Source organism: Podarcis gaigeae, assembly GCF_964106915.1.
Source record: "Podarcis gaigeae genome assembly, chromosome: 6".
Lineage (NCBI taxonomy): Eukaryota > Metazoa > Chordata > Lepidosauria > Squamata > Lacertidae > Podarcis > Podarcis gaigeae.
Genome location: NC_139682.1, coordinates 12,722,206 through 12,750,144, shown reverse-complemented (window position 1 = coordinate 12,750,144; position 27,939 = coordinate 12,722,206). Strand labels below are relative to the sequence as shown.

At 43.3% G+C, this 27,939-nt stretch overlaps 1 protein-coding gene across 3 annotated transcripts; it reads left to right on the top strand.

The window, feature by feature from the left end:
* The first annotated feature begins 322 nt into the window (after positions 1-322).
* On the top strand, positions 323-27,315 carry CDH26 (cadherin 26). Of its 3 annotated transcripts, none has more exons than XM_083744215.1 (19): positions 323-454; positions 525-592; positions 6,092-6,172; positions 6,826-6,942; positions 9,648-9,815; positions 9,914-10,061; positions 11,590-11,756; positions 12,831-12,959; positions 14,101-14,286; positions 14,482-14,747; positions 16,632-16,774; positions 17,214-17,447; positions 18,957-19,187; positions 20,098-20,228; positions 20,772-20,852; positions 23,538-23,606; positions 26,099-26,203; positions 26,384-26,473; positions 26,947-27,315. In XM_083744215.1, the coding sequence occupies exons 2-19, from the start codon at positions 542-544 to the stop codon at positions 27,139-27,141; spliced, it is 2,592 nt and encodes an 863-aa protein (XP_083600341.1). In that variant the 5' UTR covers positions 323-454; positions 525-541; the 3' UTR covers positions 27,142-27,315. The 3 variants fall into 3 exon arrangements, with proteins under 3 accessions (XP_083600341.1, XP_083600340.1, XP_083600339.1); XM_083744214.1 differs by having other exon boundaries at positions 20,098-20,231; XM_083744213.1 differs by having other exon boundaries at positions 323-592; positions 20,098-20,231.
* The last annotated feature ends 624 nt before the right edge of the window (positions 27,316-27,939 follow it).

Here is a 27,939-nt window from a genome sequence, read left to right as displayed (position 1 = left end):
CTCAGAGATTCTCTTGCTTGGTAAAGATTCCCCTCGCAGTCCTTTTGTTTACTAGATTTTAATCTCCTCGGGGTTTATCAAGTTACTGTGATAGTTAAGTATTGATAATTAGTTGACTATTGGTTATTAGCTGATTATTTGAGGAAGATGGCATTTTTATTACTGTCCTAGTTGTCTCCTGCTGTTTGTTTGTGTCAGTGGATTGAAAAAAGTGCCCGGAAGATAAATATTCAAGTCTCTCTCTCTCCCCCCCCCCCCAAAAGTGGGTGTAGCTGGTGTTCAAATGAGCCTGGAGGAGGTGTGGCCAGCCAAGATCAACAATACCTGTGAAAGGCATATATTCTCTCCCTCCGCCGGTTTGTGGAATTCCTGGTCGAAGACCTTGAGAGTCCTTTGTCCACACACTTCTCTCCATAGGAAGTACTTCGGGGCTCGGGAGGCGCATCTTCCTGCGGTCAACAGGCGGGTGCAGAGAAGCCAGAGGATCGCCCCCTTTGCAAGGAGCCTCAGCGTCGCCTCCCCAGCCACGAGCGCCGCGACGATGCCACCGAGACGCGCCTTTTTCTCCGGCGCTGCGCTTTTCCTCCTGACGGTAGGGCTGGAGAGGGGTCATGGGTGGTGGAGGTTTGGCTGGCGAAGGGGAGATCGGAGTTGGGGCCTCTGGAGGCTCCACATTTTGCCTTGTCCAGCCCAAGGAGGAGATCATGCAGCAGCGTCCTGGGATTCAAAGATCCCCGTCTCTTTGGAAACCGCCAGGTAGCATCACCTGCTTCTTAAAAATAATCTCTCTCCCTAGTGCGTCGGGGCGTGCGCGGTACTGAACTCCAGGACGCGCTCTGCCCCTGTGCCTTTTTCTCCTTCGGGTGAAAGCCACATGCATACAAACGTGTATACAATTTTATTTCCCCAGGCTTTTACTGGTGCTTTTAAGTTCTTTTGGACTGCTGTTGGTCCCCATCGCATATTCAAATTAACTTAATTTACTTATTTATTCGTCTGTTTTAAAAATATACTCATAAGGTTATTACAATAATCCTGCCAATGTCAATGTTCTTATCTGTTTAGTTTGTAAATATTCAACAAACCATTTCCATTCTTTTATAATTTTCTTATCTTGATTTCTTATTTTTCCGGTACGTTTCGCCATTTCTGCATATTCCATAAGTTTTGTATCCATTCTTCTTTTGCTGGGACTTCTTTCCATTTAACGTTCTTGCCACTGTAGTTGCATACATGAATACATTTCTATACAGTTTGGGTAGTTCCATCCCTATAATTCCCCAAAGGAAAGTTTTTGGGTGGGTTTGTTTTTTTACAAACATTATTTCAAAAATATTTTCAGTTCATTATATATCATTTCCCAGTAATCTTTTTTAAACCTTACTACTGGTTAATATCATCAGTTGTTTTTCCTTTAGATAAGTGCAATTCAAGTTCTCTCCAGGTCTGGCAGTTTCCTAAGCAGTCAGTATCTCTCTCATGTGAAGACAAAACTGTTCCAATATCCTTCTAGTGTTTTAAACCTGTTCTACCCCCTTGTTAAATGAATGGGGGGGGGGGAATAGATCCCTTTTTAAAAGACATCTAATTTTTTCCAAAATACGAGTTGAAATGGAAAGATACCAAATGAGTCTAGAACATAGCACCTGCTTCCTAAAGCTACAAATCTAGATAAGTCAAATCTTTTTGCCTTGTGCACATTCCACCATCCCACTGCCCCAAGTACTAAAGCTTAGCACATTGTCTCAGTGTTACAAGAAGAATAATGCTGATGGGGGGGGCTATTGTTTTTATTTTTATTATGTATTTTGTGGTTTTATATCCTGATCTTATTCTGTGACCCGCCCTGAGATTCCCGGATATAGAGCAGTATATAAGTTCAATAAATCAATCAATCTAGGCACACATGCTGGGGAATGCGTCCTCCTGAACTCAATGGGGCTTGCTACTGTAAACAGGATTGCACAGTAACAGACCCTTCTTTGGGACCAAGAACTTTTAAGGTGTTGGAAAGCAAAGTAGCCAGCAAACTAAAAGCAATTCTGCATTCTTTTGTGGGGTAGGACAGATCCTCGCGGGACTTTGGTGTTCCATCATGCTGTTGTTTGCTCTGTTTCCAGCTTGGCACCAGGCATTAATTATGAAAACTTAAATTCCTGAGGTTTCAGTGGCGTAACAGCACCAACATTCTGTAAAATAAACTATTCCCTTAAAAATGTCTTGAGAGAAGGAGGTTGTACAACTTTGCAGTGCAACATGTTCCACTGTCTTATCATAATGGAGTCATAAGCTGTCATAAGCTGCTAGAACCTAATGAATTGCCTTAATTTTTATGTAGCTGACTGCCCATTCTTCTTCTTCTTCTGATATTAGTTTATCCCACACTCCTTCCAGAGAGATCAGGACTGCATGCATAGTTCCCCTCAAATTTACAATAAGATAGGTTGGGCTAAGTTGGAGATAGCAAGCATTCCAAGGAGAAATCAACCAGTTTGTTTCATAGCTGAGCAGAAAAGCAAATATAGGACTTCCTGACCCAAGTCTGACATTTTGTCTACAGTTATTCGCAGCCCAAAGAGAACTGGCTAGAATAGAGTCAACCAGGTGGATTTCAATCTCTCTTCCAACCTTTTATGTTTTATTTACAAATAATTCTACCTGAAGGAAACTTCATTTTGTCCCAAATCCCACTTTAAGAAGAATTCTCCAACACCCCACCTCAGAACACATGTAAAGCTCTCATTAACTTCTAGAACCTTTTTCTTAAGGATTAGTAGTTTGGGGTTCTTTTGAAACCCTGCTGATAATTTATTGATGCAATCTCTGGATCATGTTTCCAGCACTGAGCAGCCCCTCCAAGCTTTTGTGGCGAAAGGATTGCTATTGAGCAGAGGGCTTTGTTTTTGTTACAAGAGATTAAGTGCATGCCTGCTGCAAAAAGGAAAACTGAGGAACTGTTCCAGAACATGCCCCAATAGTCAACAGAAAGTTATTATAACTGAAGTGTGATATGCCCCAGTTAATGTGAATAGCACATGTCTTATTTCACAATTCCTAGGCTGATCTTCTTTCTTGTTTGAGGGAAGAAAAGCATACAGGCTTCAGTGAGAATAGAACTTGGTTTAAACACTTCTCATCCTTGCATGCAAATTCTTCCCCCCCCCGTTGTTCTTTCATGTTTACTCTTTTTTCGTTTTCATCACTCTGACATTATTTCAGTTTGAATGAACTCTGTTTTCTAGCTACCATTTAGGTATGTGAAGGCAGATGACTTCAAGGATTTGTTTTTTCATAAATGTTTGGATTGATAAATTGAAAATATCCTTTGGCTACAGTTCCCAAAGATGGTTGGGTTTATAATTCTCCTTAGCCACAAACTTGGTAGCTGACCTTAAGCAAGTCACTGACTGCATTCAGACATTGTGCTAAAGGATGGATTGGTGTTTCCTGTGTGGAACATTAGGTGAAAGAAGCGTATGTATATTTACCAAGCTAGGCATTACTTTTCATTTCTGATGTCTAATCACTGAAAACATTAAGGAGTTTTTGCATATTTCAGTCAATTCCAGGAACACCTGTATCAAAACCTCCCTGGCTACCTTTTCTCTAAGCTGAAAATATCCTGTGTTTTGCTTATCTTATCAGTTTGTTTGGGAAGTGATCATCTCAGTCGTCCAAGAACCTCTGCACTAGTATATCATAGTATTTGCATATGTTTGTTCAAGTATTGTCTCATCTGCCTTGAATTAGCATTGCCTTCTCCAAGGACTACAACGTGCAGCATAAGTAACCAGCACAAACATCTGGGAGGGTTACCGGGTTGGGCAAGGCTGAGTTGGAACATCCTTGGATTGTAGAATATGAACAAGACAAAAATTGGGGTGGGGGGTGGTTAGCCTGAAGGTACATTGTGTTTGGAACTGCTACATTTGCTGGTACATTGGGATAAAATTACAGGTGTTGGTTAATGAAACCAAAATTTGATTGCGCTTAGACTTCAGGAGTCAGTTGAGTATTTCCATTACTTGTAAGTGCTGGTTGTGATCCAGCCAAAGTTGAGCACTTTAAATTCCTGCTGAAATCATAGGTGTACTTATCATAGTCTGATTAGTACCCATTCTTACAGATGGTGGAAAAACCTTGTTGATACTGAATTTTCTTATGCATCAATATCTAGGAATAATACTTTTTATATTGCTGTTCAATATAGAGTTATCAGGGTAGTTTACGGCTGTTAAAAATAAAATAAGAATGCACCAGAACACTAGCAAAATCATAAAGGTGCAGGGTAAAAGCAGTAGTAAACGTTCATGATTCAAATTCCTGCACGTGGCAAAAGTCTGGGGAAATAACAAGGTTTTCATATGGCGCTGAAAAGTGATTAAGGGTGGCAATCCTATACCCACTTACATGGAAGTAAAAACGTAAAGGGACCCCTGATCATTAGGTCCAGTTGTGGCCGACTCTGGGGTTGCGGCGCTCATCTCATGCCGTTTACCTTCCCACTGGAGCGGTACCTATTTATCTACTTGCACTTTGATGTGCTTTGGAACTGCTAGGTTGGCAGCAGCAGGGACCGAGCAACGGGAGCTCACCCCATCGTGGGAATTTGAACCGCCGACCTTCTGATTGGCAAGTCCTTAAGTCCCATCAAATTCAGTAGGGTTTACTTCTGGATACCATGTATAGGATTATTCTGTGACGTAGGGGGCAGGTGAGCCTATCTGGGGTGAGACTTCTGTAAGTGGGGTTTCACAAAAAGAGCAGACCTTCTCCCTGTTGGCCACTTGACTCATCTCAAACAGCAGGGAAAGACAAGCAGCTGCAGCTCTGAATACTGTCTCAGTGCCCAGGAAAGTTGGTGTGGAATTAGACATTTCTTCAGGTCCCAAACTCTGTAGGGCTTTAAAAGTAAATCCTGGCACTCAGAAGCACTCCAGCTCCTTAAGCACAGGTAAGATATAATAATTAATAATAATAATAATAATAATAATAATAATAATAATAATAATAATAATATCTTTATTGTCATTGCCCCCTCTCGGGGACAACGAAATTACTTGGCTGCTCCATCCACCCAGGTAGGGCACTCCACACAAAATCAAAACAACTATAAAAACACTAATTAAAACAATACAGTATAATACAGCAAGGAAGATTAGATGACTTTCAAAGTCTAGGCTTCCCATTCAGGGCCGAGATCGCTCTGGAGAAGAAGCTGTTCTTAAGACGGCTGATGCATGGTCCCAGTTAGTAGCTTTGTGCTTGCTTTCCTTACTAACCTTTTGCAACCTGGTGCCCTTCAGATGTTCTTGGACTACAATTCCCATCAGGCCTTGCTGGCTGGGGATGATGGGAGTTGTAGTCCGAAACATCTGGAGGGCACCAGGTCAGGGAAGGCTGTCCTATATTAAATGCATTTTCTGGACAGTCCTTAAACAGGGAAGTCATAGAGGAAGTCCCAGAGGAGTAATTAACTGTTGAGCAGAGCAGCCCAGAGAAATCTGACGCAGACACCTTGCAGATCAACCCTGATATAACAGGTTCAGCAACGTTTCTGTGCTTGGCCAGATACAGTTGATTGCAAATGACAGTTACGTTATAGTTGGGTATAATCCTTAGGAAAACGGCTTCAGTTCGGAGTAAGTTTGTTGCATCAAGGCAGATGACACAGAACAGGGAAAGCTGGTGACCTCTACAGAGTTGACTCATTTTTGTTCAGTTTTTCAGGTGAATGGAAGGGCAACATTTGGAATAAATGTTCAGGGCAGGTGTGAATAAAATAGGTTGGTTCTTGTTGGCATTTATTGCCTGGTTGAGGAACATGGGAAGACACTGCCAGGGTGTGGAAAGAGATTATGGGACATTATAGCATTATAAGCACCCTTGAATTTTGAAGCCTCTGTGGCCGCAACAGCCTCAATCACCCAGTGAAAACATCATGTTCCTAACAAAGCCAGATCTTAAATTGAAGAATGCATTCATTACAGATGTCAAAGTTGCCTGGCTTTTCAGGGTGTGATACTGTGGGTAGCATGACTTTGCCACTGCAGCATCCTTCTTACTCTTGCTCTTTTCTTCTTCCATTAAGGTTCTTGCTATCAACAACTTCTACCATGCCTTGGGAGATGACCGCAGTCTAAGGCAGACCGTCCACAAGAGAAGCAGTCAGGTGGGGACTCGGTTAAGTTCTCCAGTAGATAACATTACAGTGGTACCTCGGGTTACATACGCTTCAGGTTACATACGCTTCAGGTTACAGACTCCGCTAACCCAGAAATAGTACCTCGGGTTAAGAATTTTGCTTCAGGATGAGAACAGAAATCTCGCAGTAGCGGCGTGGCAGCAGCTGGAGGCCCCATTAGCTAAAGTGGTGCTTCAGGTTAAGAACAGTTTCAGGTTAAGAACGGACCTCCGGAACGAATTAAGAACGTAACCAGAGGTACCACTGTACTTTAAAAACCAGATAGACATTATCTGAAAATCCTTTTTTTTTTTTTTTACAATGGCTTGTGTGTCTGTTGATGGGGGAGGATAATTGATATTTTGATGAGGCTGAACAGATTTTAGATTCTGAGTCCTTAAGAAGTTATGTATGTCCATATTCATCTAGTTATGGCATGTGTATGCAAGTCCCATCACAGGTCAATGAACAAAGGAGGAAGCTTATCTTCTGTTACCGAACTTATCAGTGTGGGGCCGAAGGATATATTTGGAACATTATTTTAAACTCCCTATATTTTAATGTTTGTTTTGAAAATGAGGCACTTGCTACAGTGATGCACACAGGTGTCTGTAACATAAGTGCGCTCTTTTCACTCCCAGGATCTGAAGCTGCCCGACAGTCTTCGTCCTTTGCGTCGCACCAAAAGGAGATGGGTAATTACCACCTTAGAACTTGAGGAGGAAGACAAAGGGCCGTTCCCAAAACGCGTCGGAGAGGTGTGTAACGTGTAATGTGTAACGTGTTGGAAAGCCTTGCATATTTATAGTCTAGTATTTTGTGTCTCTGGCTGTGTTCCCCAAGGGCAATTTGCATTGAGTCAAGCCTTCAACAGCTTGTGCCATGGTACAGCCAAGAACATTGTGTGTGCACCTTAAAGTAGAAGAAGAGTTTGGATTTGATATCCCACTTTATCACTACCCTAAGGAGTCTCAAAGCGGCTAACACTCTCCTTTCTCTTCCTCCCCCACAACAAACACTCTGTGAGGTGAGTGGGGCTGAGAGACTTCAAAGAAGTGTGACTGGCCCAAGGTCACCCAGCAGCTGCAGGTGGAGGAGCGGAGATGCGAACCCGGTTCACCAGAGTATGAATCTACCACTCTTAACCACTACACCACACTGGCTCTCGTGCATGTTGGAAGTTTCCTCTGCCTGAGGGCCATATTTGCCCTTTGTCAACCCTTCAGGGGCCACATGCAGGTGGGGGCATGGTCTAAAGTGGATATAGACACCTTCTCTGACCACATGTTCACCCTACGTTCAAAGCATTCTGATCACATAGGAGCTGTAGTTTAAGGGTGCCGAAAGCTGTTAGGAGACCCCTGTGCTCTGAGTTACAATTTCCAGAGTACCCTGGGAAGAGGACTTGATTGTTAAACTGCTCAGGAAATTGCAGCCCAGTGAGGGGGAAGCCATGACTGCTACATGCAAGGTGCAGATGTGGCCATTCTCAGATGCACACCACATTCCCCCTTTGGATGCCCACATGTTCACAGTTTCCCCACATCTGATCCTTGTAGATAAGCTGAGAAGACGGCTACTACCCCCTCCCAAATCATTAGATCAATCTTCTGAAGTGTGGGGAGGGAGTGACCCTCATCTCCTAGGCTGGGCAGAGAGGTTTAAGTTTTCCTGTCAAGGTCACAGTGTGGAACAAAAGCATAACGGCTCTCCTGGACTCTTCATGTCCCCCCCCCCTTCACAATGCCTCTTTCCCCTGCCAGCCCCCAGGCAGTGCTGCAGGAGTTGCAGTTTTTAAAATATCGAATGCCTTAGAATTGCTTTTAAATAAATGGAAATTGGGTCAGGGGCTGGCGAATCACAGCCTTAAAGATGACCAAGAGTATCTGCACCCCACCCCGCAGAAGAATGTCAGTTGGAGTTACTAGGAAGTCTCCAAACCAAGGAAGACTCGGTTTGGCAAGTCCTCACTTTCATGCTTGTCACATGGATGACAGGCCCTATTGATGCTCAGTGCAGGAGGAAGCTACAATTGGAAATTTCAAGCCTGTGCATGTTTATAATCTTCTTTTTAAATAGAAGTGTCACTGGCAATATTTACTTATCTTCTGGGACAATTTTTTTGTCTCCTTCCAACAAAACACACATGCCAGAGTCTCTGGCACTTTCTTTAAAATATATCTTAGGATATATTTTTTAAAACACTTTAGAAAATTCAGAGTTGAAATGGAGCAAAGAAGTAGCATATATAATTGCATCTCTTAGTCTGTGCCACTTAAAAATTGCACGTATCTCATTTTTTAAAAAAATAGTTTTTATTAAGTTTTCAAGTTATACATCTCAAAATATGCATTTTACACAATACTATATATCCATCGACTTCCCTCCTTCTCCTTCCCATGGTTCATTTCACTTGTCTATCATTCCTGCATATTTTACTGTAACCATTTTACTCAGTTCCCCAGTTTAAATCATTCAAATATTAATCACACTGCTGAATTTATCTTAATGCTGCCAGCGTCTTCAGCAGTGCACAGTTGTTTTCCAAATACTCAGCAAAGATTTTCCACTCTTTAAATAGATGCTCTTTTTGCTCTCTTTTTCATGTGTTAAACCTGCTGGTTCTGCAAATTCTAGCATCTTAAGTTGCCAGTGTTCCTTACTTGGGACCTCCCTTGCTAACAAAACTCTAGCTGCTGTTGTTGCATACATAAATAATTTTTTAAAAAAATTGTAAGTTCTATGCCCGACTTCTATACTTTGGATTTCCCTGTTTCCCCTTATATTCTGAAGTAATATTTCGAATGGCAAAATAAACAACATTGGAGATAAAGGGCAGCCTTGTCTATTCCCTTTTCTTACTTGGCATTTGTCAGAGAGATTATTATTTACTAATATACTTGCACATTGGTCATTATAATTGCATGTACTCTCTTACAATAAAAAGACCGACTGTTCTGTGTCACCAAACTGTACCTCTTAGGATATTTTTTTTTGTTAAAAAAAGCCTTGAGGATTTCATTGCAATGGCATTGGCATCACTAAAACATCTGTGAGATGGCTCAAGAATTAAGGCTGGGAAACTTTCCCTTAAGAATCATGCTGCTGCTGGTGATAAGTACTATTATTATTAAATCTTTTTTAAAAAAAACACAAAAAAACTACATTAGGGGTGGTTCTACATACAGGAACCCCCCCCCCCCCGCTATAAATAAGTCAGAAGTTAAATTGTTATAACAAAAGAAGAAGAACAATGCTCCGGAAAATCGCTTCGAAATTTTTTCTTGCTCTCTGGTGCTATGTGGTGTTGCATGTTTATAATGCATTCAAAAAGGTGTTTCTTGACTAATGTAGCTGAGTCCCTAGGATTACCAGAATAGTAAAATGTAAAAGAATCTTTCCATTAAAATATTACTCTGCTGATAAGATTAACCTTTAATCAACAGCCTGTTTTGCTTTGTAGCTCTTTAATGATGTATCACGCAAGCGTGATATAAATGTGAAATATTTAATCAGTGGACCTGGTGTGGATGAATATCCAGAGCCTGGACTGTTTTCTATCGAGGATGATGTGAATGGACATATATCTGTGCACCATTCCATTGATCGAGAGAGAAACCCTTCTTTCACGGTATTTACTTTACTTTTAACTTTTTTTCTTTTTAGAAGTCCATAGAACACATGAGCCAGTCGCTAATTTAATTTTCTTGCTGATTGTCCATCGTTCAGATACGTTTTGATGTTGCGGATAGGACGACGAATGAAATAGTGGATAGATCTTTACTCTTCAATGTTAAAATTAAGGATATAAATGATAATGCACCTGAGTTTTCTAAAAAGGAATTTAACATCACAATGAAAGAAAACCACGACAGAAGTGAGTATCCTGGACACTGTTGATACCTTTGCTGTATATGGTCCTTGTCAAGGACAGGGTTGCTCAAACTTTCTACTCCCAGAGCCCACTTGACATAGCTGCAGATTACTGAAGCCAACCCGTCACAAAATGGCAGAGCAGTGGCAGAGCCAGTCACAAAATGGTAGCCAGTGCAGACAGACTTTGGCATAATCAGCTGGCAATTACTGATATCATTTTCTATTGCTATTTAATCCATCTTTGGAAACTGCCAAATTCTTTGGCACAGACAGCATTTTCTTTATGGCTCAGCTTTTCCTTAAGCTAAGTACAGAAATTTGATCTGGAGCGATTTTGACTCGGTCTTCCCATTTTAGGAAGAATTTGCTGACCCAGAGGATCTAAGTAAAGAAGGCTTTTTATTTTATATTGTTCCTTTCCTCACCCCATGTGCCTCAAGCATTTTTACTCATCTCCTATAATTTCTTCTCCCATTTGCCTTTCATCCCTTCTCTGGTCCTTTTACATTCCCTTCCTCCTCCTATAGCAGCTTTCATCTTTCTTATCCTCTATCTATCCATCTCATTTATCATCATCACACCCTTTGTCCTACTGTCTAATTTTGTTCAATACCTCCTCTGCCCCTTTCTTCTCAGAAGTGGAAGACTTTCCATTCTTCTCCACTCCACTTTTGTACCTCTCTGCTTCCCAGCCACCTTTACTCAGGATGGAGTTGCTGGCATTGGTGGAGCCTAAAGTCTAAGGCATGGCTAGGGGTTGAAGCAGGCAAACGAGAAGGCAATGAGCAGGTTGTGGCAAAAGCTGTTGGTTTTGCTCTGATTTTGGTAACAAATTTGCCCACGTGGGGAAATTGGCAAGAGGTGGGCTCTACTGATCAACTATACAAGTGCCAAGAATGGAAGTACAGTCGTACCTTGGAAGTTGAACAAAATCCGTTCCAGAAGTCTGTTCGACTTCCAAAACATTCAGAATTCAAGACACAGCTTCTGATTGGCTGCAGGAAGCTCCTACAGCCAATCGGAACCCGTGTCAGATGTTTGGGCTCCAAGGAACATTTGCAAACCGGAACACTCACTTCTGGGTTTGTGGTTTTTGGGAGCCAAAACATTCGAGTCGCAAAGAGTTCGACTTTCAAGGTATGACTGTATAGTAAAGACACACTATAAAGGCAAAGGAAGCCCTGACCATTAGGTCCAGCCGTGGCCGACTCTGGGGTTGTGGCGCTCATCTCGCTTTATTGGCCGAGGGAGCAGGTGTACAGCTTCCGGTTCGTGTGGCCAGCATGACTAAGCCACTTCTGGCGAACCAGAGCAGCGCACGGAAACGCCATTTACCTTCCCGCCGGAGTGGTACCTATTTATCTACTTGCATTTTGATGTGCTTTTGAACTGCTAGGTTGGCAGGAGCAGGGACTGAGCAACGGGAGCTCACCCTGTCGTGGGGATTCGAACTGCCGACCTTCTGATCGGCAAGTCCTAGGCTCTGTATTATTCCCTTGCTATAAACACTGCACCTTCCCCAATCATAGATGAACCAGTGTTCAATGCCACGGCCTATGACAAGGATGAAGAAGGCACTCCTAATTCTCTTGTGGAGCATTCTCTGGTTTTGCAGACACCTCGTACAAAAGAACCTATCTTCACCATTGATCCTTCAAGTGGCCTGATTCATGTCACGGGATGCTCAGATTATCAGGTATAGAACTTGTAAATAAAGCCTGCCTTCTTAAGCTCTGTCTCCCCCCACCTTTGGGCATGTATACACTTGTGAAAAATTATTTTGCCTTCAGTATGTCACTCTTTAAATCCCCTGCCCTAGTATTTCCTCTACAAATTGCCTTTCAGCAGCCTAATCTTTGTAAAAAAATATACCATGCAAGGCAAACAAATGCAGGGTAAACAAATGGGCCATCAATGTTGGTGTTGGGTCAGGGAGAACTGGCTCAGCCTGATCTGCTTACAATGAGTCACTGAGTGACCTTTTGCCTTCACTTTGCTCCAGTAGCAGATGAGTGGTGGTGGTGCAGTGGAGCTTACCTGACCACTGAGTTGCTGCTTATTGGGAGGGAAAATGGAGGTGATGGGGAGGTCAGCATGGTGCAAATGCATCAGCAGGCACTCTAAGACCCCTATTACTTTTTTTTTTATCCTGCTATGGCTGTATGCTAATGCAATAAAGGTTTGATTGATTGATTGATTGATCATCAGCAGGCTCCTATTGCTGCATTTGCAGTGTGGGGGCTTCCCCAGAGCTCTGCCCTTCCCAGTAAGCAGCAGTGACTCAACAGCTGGGAGGTCAGGTAAGTGCCACCTGCTCAACATACCATCCGTTAACTGCTCTGTCCTACATCACTGGTGCTGAGAGAAGGAGATGAGGGGATGGGGAACACCTCCACCACCATAGGGTCTAAATGCCATATTTATACAGAATTACGGTCCTGTGCAAATTACACCATGGAGCAAAAACATTTGAATTTACCCAAGGCCGTGGACCTCAAAACTCATCTTTGAAGGCGGTCTCAGTTGTGGCCACACATGCATGGGGAAAAAAATTGAATAAAGCTAACAGGTATCTTAGCAGCAGAATCAATCCAAAGTTTCTGGTGGCTAATTGTGGCCATTTCAGGAAAGCTGGATTCTAACCTTACGTTTTGCAAATGCATCTTTCCTCTTTGGAAAGTTTGCATGGCTTTGGAGTTATTGAATTCACACCAATATCATCTCGGACATATAGAGAGTGACGATGTTTTAATATTTTAACGTTTTCAAGGCGACCTCGGCTTTCAGACTGCTGGTCAAAGCTACAGACCATGGAAATCCACGGCTGTCATCAACAGCAACCGTTAATATTGCTGTGGAAGATTCAAACAACAATGCACCATTGCTTGCTAAAGGAACTGTAAGGACATATTGCTTGAGGGCTATTGTTAGGGTGGGAGAGAGTTTTCCAGGTCCCAGTTATGAAGTCAAAAGGTTTGCCTTTTCAAGAGCCCACTTTAAGGCATTGTTTTCCGTCAGTGCTGACAGCCCTGCAGGTATACAGTAGAATGCTACTGCAAATTCTACAAAAATGTAATTATTTGGAATCTCTTTTATTGTTTGAATCAGATTCACCCTGGTTCTTGGATATGCTTAAGTCATGCCCAGCTTTTCCCTGACCTCTAGGATGGGGCTCTGTCATTACTGAGTCTATTTTTGGAGAATCAAAAATATGAAGAAGATTAGAAATGCTTCAAAATAAGTAATAAACATGCAGATGCCAAACTGTTTACAGGGTCAGCGGCATGTATACAAGCCCTGCTTCTGAAGTCATTCTGCATGTCATTGCCCGTGAGCTGACTTTCCCTAGTGTTGTGCCAGGAATTCAAGAATAGAACTCTCTGCATAATTGAGGACCACACTTTATAAATGCAACTTCTGCCTGCACAGTCCAATCCTGGGAGCAGATTCAATTAAATAGTTGCACTAGCAGGAACAGCAACAACAAATTTATTTATATCCCGCCCTTCTGGCTAGCTTTCACCAGCCACACTGGGCAGTTCCCAAAAGAATATTAAAACCACGATAAAACATCAAACATTAAAAACTTCCCTAAACAGGGCTGCCTTCAGATGTCTTCTAAAAGTCAGATAGTTATTTCCTTGACATCTGATGGGAAGGCTCCACTGCCAAGAAGGCCCTCTATCTGGTTCCCTGTAACCTCACATCTTGCAGTGAGGGAACCACCAGAAGGCCCTCAGAGCTGGACCTCAGAGTCCGGGCTGAACGATGGGGGTGGAGACACAGTATAACATGTCCCACTTCCGCAGTGGGGTTTCCCCCCTGTCTCCACTTCCTATGCCTCAAAACAGCGCACAGTGCGAAGATAGGGGAAATCATTTCACCAGGCAAGCAGGATTTCCTTGTGCTTAAAGAGGAACCTCCTTAGCAGTCCACTCCACCCTGGGCTATGTATCTTGGTCACATTGCAGTGTGACAGAAAATGGGAGGAAATGTTTGGAGCTGTTGTTTGTTCACTGAGATGCCCTGTGTCTTCCAAGCATTATCTGAACATCCCAGAAGGCAAAACAGAAAATGGCATCCTTCGCCTCCAGGTGGAAGATAAAGATTCGCCCAACACACCTGCTTGGAGAGCCAAGTATAAGATACTGGGAGGAGATGATACAGAGAATTTCAGCATTGAGACGGATCCTGATACCAATGAAGGGGTTTTAAGCATCACAAAGGTAACGTAGATGAACAAAGCTATTGACAGGATTTGAAGAATTGTTCCAAGCATAGAACTTTTATCAAGATTTGGGTAGCAGCACGTCATCGTTTACAACCCCCCACCCCACCCTGCTGGTTCTTGTGTATAGTTAGTCAGAATTTACTAATGGGAGGTTGTGATTTTGTGGTTGCTCTGCATCTTTTCTTTTCAGCCTTTGGTTTACGACAAACATAACAAGAGGAGACTCGTGATTTCTGTGGAAAATGAAGAGCCCTTCTTTTTCTGTGAAGGCGGTCAGCTGCGGAGTTCTCCAGGCAACCAAGAAGCATATGTGAACATAAACATCATTGATGAGAACGATGCTCCTCAGTTCCATCCTCCTGCTCTTGTTCTTTGGAAGGAAGAAGGGATGATCCCTGGGAACACGATTGCACATTACACAGCCAAGGACCCAGACACAACACCACACATCATAAGGTGGGGAAGAACTGCTGGTCATTCTTTTACGTATGTCCCATATGAATGGGTCTTCCAAAGGAGCTTGCTTAGGGTTCTACTTCAGAGAGAGTGAGGAGGAATAGATTCAAGAACCCACTGAACATTACACTTTGCCCAATCAAGTGTCCTATGACCGCCATTTTGCCAAGTGTGGTGTAGTGGTTAAGAGTGGTAGACTTGTATTCTGGTGAACCGAGTTTGATTCCCCGCTCCTCCACATGCAGCTGCTGGGTGACCTTGGGCTAGTCACACTTCTCTGAAGTCTCTCAGCCTCACTTGCCTCACAGAGTGTTTGTTGTGGGGGAGGAAGAGAAAGGAGATTGTTAGCTGCTTTGAGACTCCCTAGATTAGTGATAAAGTGGGATATCAAATCCAAACTCTTCTTCTTCCTTTAAGCATGAGTAGTCTACCTGTTTGAGTGCTGTGTCAAAACCTTTCTTCAGATTTTTTAAATGTTTCATTCCCCTGTGAAGTTCGCTTCTGTTTTCCTGCTTCATTCATGGAGCACTTTGAAAATGTCCTTAACATTAAAAATAAATAAATTTGGACCTTACATTATTGTTGCGAGGTAACCGTGGGTATTTTGTATGTGGTCGCCATGCTCCCAAATTAAAAATATATTTGCAGAACAGTATACTTACCTGGCTGCCTATGCTTCCTGATCTGAAAAGAAGTCTCATGGGTGGAGTTACAACATGGAAACATCAGCATCAGGGTGTCTTCTCCTAGGGCAGGCATAGGCAAACTCCAGCCCTCCAGATGTTTGGGACTGCAATTCCCACCATCCCTGACCACTGGTCCTGTCAGCTAGAGATGATGGGAATTATAGTCCCAAACATCTGGAGGGGCAGAGTTTGCCTATGCCTGCCCTAGGGTATCATAGAAGTGGGAGATACTGGGGGAGAATGGTTTCCACATGACTGAGATTGTTGCACACCCTGATTTTTGTTCCTGTAGCAATTTCAGTGTTTTTACTTTCAAATAAGTTTTCTTTTTAAGAAAATGATAAACTGCGGTCTGGTGCATGGCAGACAGCCTCCCTGCCTTCCATCTCTTATAGGAAAGCCCAGCTGTGGAAACTGTGGGGATTTTAGGAGGCAGAGCACCCAGGAAGGCTGCAGAATGCAGACTACTGGAGAATGGATGCATTTTCTCTCCATGGCTGTTTGTTTTTCACCTAATACTATGCTATTCATCTTGCTGTCTGCTATTTAACATAGTTTACCCAATTAATTCTGCCCTATTATTTATTTATTTATTTATTTATTAAATCTGTATACCGCCCGTCACCCAAAGATCATAGGGCAGTTCACAACATAGAAATACAAAATGGTGACTTGTGTACTTCACAAACTTAACATAATTAGTAACATTTTCACGCCATACATTTCAATGTAAAGGAAATGTCAAAACCATGCAAATAATCCCCCCCACCAAAAATTATGTATCGGTTGTAAGATTAAATAAAGACCCCCAATGATTATGTGAGCAAATAGCCACTGTATTTGCTAGATCAAGTTCTGCGCTGGACCTGGGACAAAAAAACCAGCGGCAACAATTTTTGCTTCAGGCCGAATTCCCTGACCATTTTGGAAGTAATGTCAATGCGACCAAAGCCTTCCACTCCCCCATGAGAATTTTATAGAAACTCTTCTTTCCACCTGACTTTTTTTTTATATGAGTGCGGTTTCTTTTTCTTTTCACTGTTGGAGAATGGTTGGAAAAGGAAGTGGAAGGAAATGTTCAGCATAGCACAGCACTAAGTATACCCTTGATTTCCAGTCCTTTGGAGGGTGGGAAAGCAAACCCTGCATGATAGCTACTCGCTCATTTAAAAATAAAACCTTTGATTTCCTCTTTAAGGTACAAAATAGCTTCTGACCCAGGTGGCTGGGTGACTGTTGACGAACACTCGGGGACCGTGACAAATGTGAAAACACTAGATAGAGAATCTCCCCACGTGAACAACAGCGTATACACCATTGTGATTCACGCCATTGACGACGGTAAGTAGCTCCTCAGACAATAATGGTGCAAGATGCAAAGTGTCCCAAGGCAGCTCTGGTTTAGCACCTAACACTCAGCTTTGAATATTTCCGGCCAGAAAATGAAAGCAACAGAATTATCCTGTGATGTCTAAAAATATGCTGAGAAGCTGTCTTAAAAATGCTTCCCAGTCAAAGAGCCGTTTCTTGGGCCCCAGTGTAAACTCTGACCTAGATGATCCTTTCTTGAGAGTTTGCAAAACAGGTCCAGCTTGAATGATGTGGATGACCTGACATTTGCAACAGAGAAATAATAGTGTGGGAAGCGTTTGCTGAGGAGGTCAGATGCTGAAAGCCAGTGGGTGAAATCCATTTCTCATTCTGTGAGTTCCTTCCTGCTCTGTAATATTTGCGTTCTCTTTTTTAGCATTGTGCTCATTTCTCCCCCCCCCCCCCTTAGGTGTTCCGCCACAAACTGGCACAGGAACTATCCAACTTCACCTCTCTGACCTCAATGACAACGCTCCCATGTTAGTTACATCTTTGCTGGTGGTCTGCAGCGGAAAAGAAAAAGGCCCATTCCTTGTAAAAGCAGAAGACAAAGACTCTGATCTCTATGCAGAGCCCTTTACATTCCAGTTAGTGGAGACCAATGGGAATGTGCAAGACACTTGGAAACTGGGACAGAACTTTGGTAAGCTACCCTCCTACTGTGACGTAGGGATTTTCCATGTTCTGCCCTGTACAGTGGTATCTTGATTCCCGAACGGCTTAGTTGTCGAGCAAATCAGCTCCCGAACGCCGCAAACCCGGAAGTAAGTGTTTCAGTTTGTGAATGTTTTTCGGAAGCCGAACATCCGATGCGGCTTCCACTTGAGTGCAGGAAGCTCCTGCAGCCAATCAGAATCCGTGTCTTGGTTTTCGAATGGTTTAGGGAGTCAAACGGACTCCCGGAATGAATTAAGTTTGAGAACCAAGGGGTACCTCCGGTTAAGTACTTAATTCGTTCCGGAGGTCCGTTCTTAACCTGAAACTGTTCTTAACCTGAAGCACCACTTTAGCTAATGGGGCCTCCTGCTGCCGCTGTGCTGCCACTGCACAATATCTGTTCTCATCCTGAAGCAAAGTTCTTAACCCGAGGTACTATTTCTGGGTTAGCGGAGTCTGTAACCTGAAGCGTATGTAACCTGAAGTGTATGTAACCTGAGGTACCACTGTACTCTTCACACGCAAAACTCTATAGTATCTCATATACTAAATTATGCAAATTGCATTGTCATTAAATTATTCCACCCCATTCATTTCAGTGCAAGGAAAACTCAGTGCAAATGGGGTTTTGTCTTGTACTGTATATGATTTTGATATTCTGTACATTGCTTTGACAGTCTTCAGATTAATATATATATATTTAAATGATATTTATCAGTCTTCAGATTAATAAAGCTATAGGAGACATTTTTTAAGCAGACAGAGTTCAGGTAGGGGAGGAGACAAAAGTTTCTGGCCTTTCAGCAGAGCTAATGGGGCTGCAGGATATCTCCATCTCCTCTTCGACTATAAGCCTGATAGAATGGCAGGTGCTGTGAGATGTGGATTTTGACCTCCATGCTCTGGCCTGTTGTCTGCAGCTTTTCCTGACACCACAGGTTGTCTTGTAAGTACCATCTTCGTACTCGGAAATAAGTAGGGCTATTTTATCCAGCCCACAGCTTTATGGGCTTTTCAATGGAGGTGGTTCAAAGTTGATTTAAGTAGCTTTGAAAGGGGAGGGAGGTTTAAAAGTTTACCCAGCAGCTCCCAGAGTCTTTTACTGATAAAAGTTGGCAGATATTTTCATAGTTTGAGCCTTTTTATCAGATTAATTTGATCAATTAGAGCTCCTACTCACGCAGCAGAGACTCAAGTTGAGACTTGACCCGGCGCCACAGGTTAATAAACTACCTATAAATGATAGGAGAAAGCATTTCTTCTGAAGTTTTCAGAGAAGGCTGGACAGCTAACCAAAGAATTGCCTAGAGGATTTGCAAGCAACCATTCAGTTCTTAAGAACCTAAAAATGATTTAAATCTGGTTAATAATATTTGGAAGGGTCCAGCCTGATCATCCTTGTCTGCACCATCACTATTGTCTCATTACCAGCGTGGTATTATTATAATTAGCAAAAAGAAATAATGTAAGTATTCTCCCTCTTCCCCCACTTTAGATGACTCAGTCGAGCTGTTTATGTTGAAAAGCCTCCCTTCTGGCATTTACGAAGTGCCGCTCCACATTTTCGACAGGCAGGGGTTTTATGTGGAACAGACCCTCCATGTCGGTGTGTGTTCCTGCCAGGATGGGATCACATGTGAGCAGGAGCTGAAACTGGCTTCCATGTCGGTGGGTCTTGGAGCAGGAGCAGTTGCTGCAATCGTGGCTGGGTTCCTGTTACTGATTTGTGAGTGATGTTGTAAAATTTGCCTTTTGCTTACTGGCAGAAATAACGTACTCAGATCTTGTACAGAGAGAATGTAAAAATGTTATCTTTGTTCATTAGTGACTGATTTTTTTTAGTGTGTGCTCTATTTCAATTCAAAGTGCATACACACATAGATTAGTAGGGTGAGCTGCTTCTTCATGGGATTAAACCACTGAGCCTCTTGCACTTTAAATCCACGCGACGGGGTGAGCTCCCGTTGCTCCGTCCCAACTTCTGCCAACCTAGCAGTTCAATAGCACAGCAGTGCAAGTAGATAAATAGGTACCGCTGCAGCAGGAAGGTAAACGGCGTTTCCGTGTGCTCTGGTTTCTGTCACGGTGTCCTGTTACCTTGACCTATTGAATTAATTATGGGACGCAGCTGGTGCTGTGGGTTAAAACACAGAGCCTAGGGCTTGCTGATCAGAAGGTTGGCGGTTTGAATCCCCGCGACAGGGTGAGCTCTCGTTGCTCGGTCCCTGCTCCTGCCAATCTAGTAGTTCGAAAGAACGTCAAAGTGCAAGTAGATAAATAGGTACCGCTCTGGCGGGAAGGTAAACGGCATTTCCGTGCGCTGCTCTGGTTCACCAGAAGCGGCTTAGTCATGCTGGCCACATGACCCGGAAGCAGTATGCCAGCTCCCTCGGCCAATAAAGCAAGATGAGCACCACAACCCCAGAGTCGGCCACGACTGGACCTAATGGTCAGGGGTCACTTTACCTTTATTGAATCAATTAATTCAGGCAATTTCTATATGCATAAGATATAAATATATCTCTAAGCGGTGTACAACAAGCTAGGTTGGGGGGATCCTAGGATGGATTTTCCCTCCCACTCATCCAAAAAAGTGTTAAAGCTCATCCTTTGTTTTTCATTTCCTTGTTATGCAGTGGGCTTAGCTCTCCTACTTTGGTGTTCCTCAGCACCAGAATCGAAGAAAGGCCCTCCCTTCATTCCGTACGAAGAAGGCAACCAGACTCTCATCCACTACAATGAGGAGAGCCAACAAGCTTTGTCTCAGGTGGTAAATAATACCGCTATCCATTGTGTGGTTAGATTGAGAACAGCACAGGGCTCTTGCAGTTGTATAGAAGAGGGAGCTTTTGCAACAGTAGCTTTCAACTCAGATATTAAATATATAGGGGCTCTTCTGTCTTTTGCACCTGCCCACCTTGTACTCTCTCCCTATGATGTTCCAGGTGCAATGCTATTGGGTTTACTGTACAATCATCATATGCATGTGAGATTCATTAGGCTGAATGGAATTTATTCCTATTGAGTTGTATAAGATGGTAGTTTTGATTCTTCGGGACTAGAGAGCAGTGGAGACTTGGAGTGCCTTTGTAACATCTGCTTTCTTTGCATATATACTAGCAGGACATATAGGCAAGCAGGCACTCCTTCAACAGGCAGCAGATCCCCAGAGAACATTTGTGTCGACCTTTTCCAGGCAGGCACCCACAATTTTAGTAGTTCCAGCTAGATTATTGTATTGCTGTCTGTCAATTCAGAACAGCTGCTTCACACGCAACCAATAATGCATTTGATTTTGATTCCCATTTAGGATACACCCGATATGGGAGATCCTGCTACATCATCCACAGTCTATGCACAAATTTCCAAAGACAAAACACAAACAATTAAGGTAACCACAGAACTCCTTGAGCTTTATTGAATGTATATTTAAAGGGCCTGTAATGGAACAGTACAGTTTCCTTGCCTGGTGTTGCTCTTGTTTGTCCTCCCCCTTCTCTTTCTGTTGGGTATTAGGAGAGAAATTTATTTCAGTTTGCTTTTAAAGGGGAACTTGCCTAACTCACACTTTCCCCAACAATATATGAACTGTAAGGAAGCCATCCTTCTCTGAATTTTGCAATGCAGTTCTTAGGCCAAGTAATATGTACAAAAATGCATATACTAGGGCACAATTTTGCTTAAAAATACATTCCTTGCTGAAAATGACATACCAAAATGTATGCTATGGGGAAATTGCATCCATAAATGTGTATACTCAAATGCTCAAATGCACATGAGGGCTTTTACAAAAAAATTCGCAGACTGATGTGGTCGTGAATTTAAGATTGGAAAAATGAGAAACACTGAGAAACTAACTGCAGATCCATCCATCTCTAGCATAGTGTGCATACTGGAGTAACTGGAAAGCTATACAGGGGTCTCTGCCTTGCTGAAAGATAACTGCTCTGACCCTCAAACTCTGTTTATTCAGCAAAAGTCTCTACTCTTGTAGGCTATTCTTAGAGGCACTTGTGTAGGTGAGTGGGAGTCTGCATCATGAAGGGCCTCCTGATCATCCTATACAAAAGTCATTGGCTCCCCTTTCAGACCAGCTCACAGAGGTTGGCCATTAATGCCAGAGGCAGGGATTGACCTGGAGGTCAAAGGCCTGTAGGTATCTCATAGCCTAGGATGTTGTCCAAGGCAATCACTCAGGGCTGAAATCTGCCTTGTATGTAGGGATTGAGCTCCTTCAAATTGTCCTTATATAGTGGTACCTCAGGTTAAGAACTTAATTTGTTCTGGTGGTCCATTCTTAACCTGAAATGGTTCTTAACCTGAGGTACCACTTTAGCTAATGGGGCCTCCTGCTGCGGCTGTGCTGCCGGAGCACGATTTCTGTTCTCATCCTGAAGCAAAGTTCTTAACCTGAGGTACTATTTCTGGATTAGTAGAGTCTGTAACCCGAGGTACCACTGTATATGCTTGTTTATTTATTGTCCGATGCTTTTAATGCCTTGATATTGGCTTGTGTCCCATGCTGCACCAGCAGGGCTTTGCTGGCAAACAGGGCCGTCTTAAGCATATCCGGTGCCGTGGTGCAAAGATCCATCAGGCACCGCCCCCCCCCCATTTCCCAGAGTTGCTGACCTTTTTTTAGGGAGGATGGCGCTGCCAGTGCCCAGCTTTGCTGGAGGGCAGCTCCTCCCATGGGGAAGAGGTGGAGGCTGGATGCAGGGGCTCCTGGTTCAGCTGGTGGCCATGGCAAGCAGAGGCTCCAGGTGTGGCGCGGCTTCAGCGCAGCATGGCGGAGGTGGGCAAGGGTGGCAAGAGCCTTTTGACTGGTGCCCTCCAGAACTTATCTCCCTGTGCCACTAGCCTCTATGGGTAAGGCGCCCCGGCTGGCACAAATGGAGTTTTGTTTCCCTTCTTTTCCCCAAGAAGAGTGACTAGTGGGGTGCCACAGGGTTCTGTCTTGGGCCCGGTCTTCTTCAACATCTTTATCAACGACTTGGATGATGGACTCAAGGGCATCCTGATCAAATTTGCAGATGACACCAAACTGGGAGGGGTGGCTAACACCCCAGAGGACAGGATCACACTTCAAAACGACCTTGACAGATTAGAGAACTGGGCCAAAACAAACAAGATGAATTTTAACAGGGAGAAATGTAAAGTACTGCACTTGGGCAAAAAAAAAATGAGAGGCACAAATACAAGATGGGTGACACCTGGCTTGAGAGCAGTACATGTGAAAAGGATCTAGGAGTCTTGGTTGACCACAAACTTGACATGAGCCAACCGTGTGACGCGGCAGCTAAAAAAGCCAATGCAATTCTGGGCTGCATCAATAGGAGTATAGCATCTAGATCAAGGGAAGTAATAGTGCCACTGTATTCTGCTCTGGTCAGACCTTACCTGGAGTACTGTGTCCAGTTCTGGGCACCACAGTTCAAGAAGGACACTGACAAACTGGAACGTGTCCAGAGGAGGGCAACCAAAATGGTCAAAGGCCTGGAAACGATGCCTTATGAGGAACGGCTAAGGGAGCTGGGCATGTTTAGCCTGGAGAAGAGGAGGTTAAGGGGTGATATGATAGCCATGTTCAAATATATAAAAGGATGTCACATAGAGGAGGGAGAAAGGTTGTTTTCTGCTGCTCCAGAGAAGCAGACACGGAGCAATGGTTCCAAACTACAAGAAAGAAGATTCCACCTAAACATTAGTAAGAACTTCCTGACAGTAAGAGCTGTTCGACAGTGGAATTTACTGCCAAGGAGTGTGGTGGAGTCTCTTTCTTTGGAGGTCTTTAAGCAGAGGCTTGACAACCATATGTCAGGAGTGCTCTGATGGTGTTTCCTGCTTGGCAGGGGGTTGGACTCAATGGCCCTTGTGGCCTCTTCCAACTCTATGATTCTATGTGCCTCAAAAATCTCCTCTGGAAGGTTTCCAACCACCTGGAGCTGATTTTGAGGGTGGAGTGGAGGAGGCAGAAGAAGGGGGGAAATTGACTCCATTGCACATGTGGAAGTCTTGTTATGTCAGCAGAGCTACAGCGCTGGATAGTCATTTCTTTCGGCATTTTATTTCTTAGGGGCCAACTGGAGCGAGCACCTCACATTCACGGACATCCAGTCAAGTACACTATGAACAAAACCTACTTGTGAGTAAAATGTGTATGAAACCACAGTTGCTTAGGTATAAACAAATGTATACAGTAGTTCACAGGTGCTAGATTTTGCTGTTGCTTTCAGTTTGCAATCATTTATTATCATCATCATTTTAGTTGTATGCTGCCTTTCCATAGTTAAAACCATGGGTAGGCAAACTAAGGCCCGGAGGCCGGATCCGACCCGATCGCCTTCTAAATCCGGCCCGCGGACGGTCCGAGAATCAGTGTGTTTCTACACAAGTAGAATGTGCCCTTTTATTTAAAACGCCTCTCTGGGTTATTTGTGGGGCCTGCCTGGTGTTTTTACATGAGTAGAATGTGTGCTTTTATTTAAAATGCCTCTCTGGGTTATCTGTGGGGCACAGGAATTTGTTCAATTTCCCCCCTCAAAAATATAGTCTGGCCCCTCACCAGGTCTGAGGGACAGTGGACCAGCCCCCTGCTGAAAATGTTTGTTGACTCCTGGTTAAAGCAATGCTCAAGGCGACTTACAGCATGACAAGATTTACATAATTACCAACATAACAAACGTCACCAACAATAAATAAAACACATCAGAAAGTACACAACCAAATGGAAAACAATTTCCACATCATTCATATAATCTAAAATTAAGAATACAGCATTAATATCAACCACAATTTAAAATGACATAGATAAAAAATAAAAGCAATTTAAAAAACAAAAACGGAGCCCTCTCTGCCCAGCAGCAGCAGCAGCAGCAGAACTCTTTTGTGGAGCCTGTCAGGCCCTTCCCGAAGCCAGGTGGAGAGAACCAGGACAGGGCCGTGTTAAGTTGTGGGTGAATATATCAGAGGACACAGCGATTCTTCAAACAGCTCTTGTTTATTCACAGGCCAGAACAGAACAGAACTGAAGGGTTCAGCCAGCCTGCTTATATAGAGCTCCACTACAACGCATCAGTAACAATTTTCTGTAACTATCCAATCACTGAACATCACTTTCAATCCCTTATTTGCATATGTGGACCTGAGTGAAAACTATCTACAGTATCCCCCTGCTGGCCCAGGGTGAGAACTTCAGTACATAACAGGCCGGGCCCTTCAGGCTCCCAGCAGGTCAGTCCTGGGCAGCAGCAACAGCGACAGCCCAACAACAGCGGCAGCAGTTCTTTATTATGCCCCCAACTTTGCATTGCATTTCCTTTGCATTGGAATGATTGGGGTGGAATAATTAATGACAAAGTAATTTAGGGTTTTTATGTATTTAATTATGTAAATTACATAAGTAACATAATTTCACCATATTTTTGCAGAAAATTGTTATTCATTATATCCTTATACTGCTTTATATTTTTAAGAAGGAACCTACATTAAAACATCAAAGCATTCCAAAACAAAACATTACAGGAGATCAAATTTAAAATATGCATCTAAATACAAGAAACAAAAATATTACCTTAAATGTTTCATAGTAAGACATTACAAAGGAAGGCCAATTATAGAACACCTTAGAAAATGAATTGCAGAAGGACATAAGCAGCACTGCACGCAATGAATATAGTAGAATGCCTTTTTATGTTCGTTGTTTGCGACTTTCATCTGCTCCCAGAAAATTACCAATATTCTATGACCACCACTGCAAAGTTGGGGGCAAGGATTTTGAATTGAAATGGGCTTCTGAAAGTCCCTTGCAGGCAAGGTCACCTGACAACATTGTGGCATTGGGTAATTGACAGCTGGCGGCTCCACACACTTGCCTTACTTGGCTCACAAGGGTTGGGAGAGATGATGATGATGATGATGATAATAATACTAATAATATTACTACTAATAATTTATTATTTATACCCCACCCTCTGGCTGCATTTCCCCAGCCACTCTGGGTGGCTTCCAACAAAATATTAAAATACAATAGTCTGTTAAACATTAAAAGCTTCCCTAAATAGGACTGCCTTCAGATGTCTTCTGAAAGTCTGGCAGTTGTTTATCTCTTTGACATCAGGTGGGAGGGTGTTCCACACGGCGGGTGCCACTACCGAGAAGGCCCTCTGCCTGGTTCCCTGTAACTTGGCTTCTCGCAGTAAGGGAACCGCCAGAAGGCCCTCGGAGCTGGACCTCAGTGTCCGGGCAGAACGATGGGGGTGGAGATGCTCCTTCAGGTATACTGGACCGAGGCCGTTTAGGGCTTTAAAGGTCAGCACCAACACTTTGAATTGTGCTTGGAAATGGAGAATCTGACCCACTGGGTAAAAAAGGTTCTTCACTCCTGTTCTGTTCCATCTGTCCACACACCAGAGGACAATGTGTTTTATGTGGAAGTCATGTTTGCATGCTAGTGTTCTGCAGGACTTGAGAGAGCGAGAGCGGTTTTATAGTGAACTGTCCTGAGGCTTTCTGCAGTTTGATGTCCTAATCTGTTTCAAATATTCTACCTTTAAGGAGAGTGGTTTTAGCAAGATGCATGGAAATACATGGACTGCAATTGTATCCTTATAAACTAAGCTTCATTTTCTTTTAAAGGATGACCATAGAATGACCCAAGCAAAGCTGACAGCGCCTGGTGGAAGTATAGCTTCACCCATAACCATCCCAGAATATTTCCAGATGGTCCCTGGCTGGCATCAGGTTAGATAAATCACAACAGGATCCTACCCCACCCCATGCTTTTTATCTCTAATAACTCAAGATGTGTCAAGTTACAAAGAATTGCTATCTGTAGATTTCATAGTTTCCTCTTTTATTTGAAGAAATTCTGGGTGGAATGTAAGCAAGTGATGGCTCTAAAATTCATTTTCTCTGCTTCAGCAGACAACCTTGCTCCCCCAAAAGAGTAAGAAGCGCTGGAAGAACCCACATGACCGGATGCTGGAAACATTGGATGAAATCTTAAATCAGGTGAGAAACAGGAAGAGGTTGATCACTTCCCCTTCTCCAAAAACTATGAAATGCGGAATGAGTGGAATGAGTTTCGATAACGGCTCAAATTTGCTTTTGCTAATGCGGAAGCCCAAAGATCTTCTCCTGCCACCAAATTATTTTAAATTGGGGAGGGTCGAAAATCAATCTAGGGAGCTCCTGAATGCACAAAAGATACTCTACTACTGAGGTGTTGTCCTTCTCCCTGAATGTGCTGCAGATAACAAAGATTTATTTCATTAAGCAGGGCTGGCGAACCTTTGGCTCTCCAGGCCTGTTTTGAACTCCAGTTCCCATTAGCCCCAGCTATAGCATGGCCAATGGTCAGGAATGATGGGACTTGTAATCCAGCAGTGTCTAGGGAGCCACAAATTTCTCATCCATGTAGTAGAGGCAGGAAGGTGATCTTGTTTAGCTATCTATATGCTCTTTTGCTTACTTTCTTTCCTCAGAAACTTAACCACGTCGCCGACCTAGAGGACAACGGGGTCTCTGACGCTCCTCATGTTTATGCAGAAGAAGGCATTTTGGAGAAAAGTGAATCCGTTCTCTCCCTACCAGTTGTGGATGATCACAGCCTACCTCCTGATTTCTTGGCTACTTTGGGGCCCAAGTTCACCACTCTTGACAAAATCTGCAGCAAGTGATTCCTTTAAAGCTGTCCTATGAGCAAGCTGGGAATCCTCCCAGTTTAATTTGAAATGGAACTATAGCTATACCATTCATAAAGGGATTTTTGCCAGCAATTCATTCTGCTGAATTTTTATACTTGAATAAATGGATTTCATTTTTTATTTTGCAATAAATACCATGTTTTTAAATTTTGATGTTGCATTGTGGGAAATGTTGTGCTTCCCATTGTCTTATCCAGAAAAATAACACAAAAGCTTAAGCTACCCTGAGCCAATTGTCTTCATCTGTGCTCCTGATGTTTTGGACTACAATTTCCACTATGTCTGTTGGCTGGGACTGTTGCCTGATGGAAGCTGTAGTCTACAATGTCTGGAGGGCACCATGTTGGATGCTGCCCCACCAACTTGTCTGCTCTCTGCCAGCCCTGCCTGTCACTGAAGGTCCATGTTAATGTTGGAAAAATGCCCGGGAAGGCCACCATTTTCCCAAGACACCAGGGTGTCTCTCCGGTGGTCACGCTCTGGCTGTAAATCTTCCCCAGTCCAGAGACACCAGTGATAAGTGAACCCTCCCTCCCTGAGAGGAGCATGCTTGTCTTCTGGCATCTCATTGCAGAAGAAAAAGACAATCGTAGTTTTAAAACTACTTTATTTACAGTTTTATATACAGAGAATCCATCAGCATGTCTGTGCTCTCTCACAGCACCAGTACAGAACAGCAGCTCACACAGAAGTGAAAGTAGCTTCTCCAGTACTGAGACTTCCTGTCTCATGCTCTCAGACACTCACATGATATAAACAACCATAGTGCTA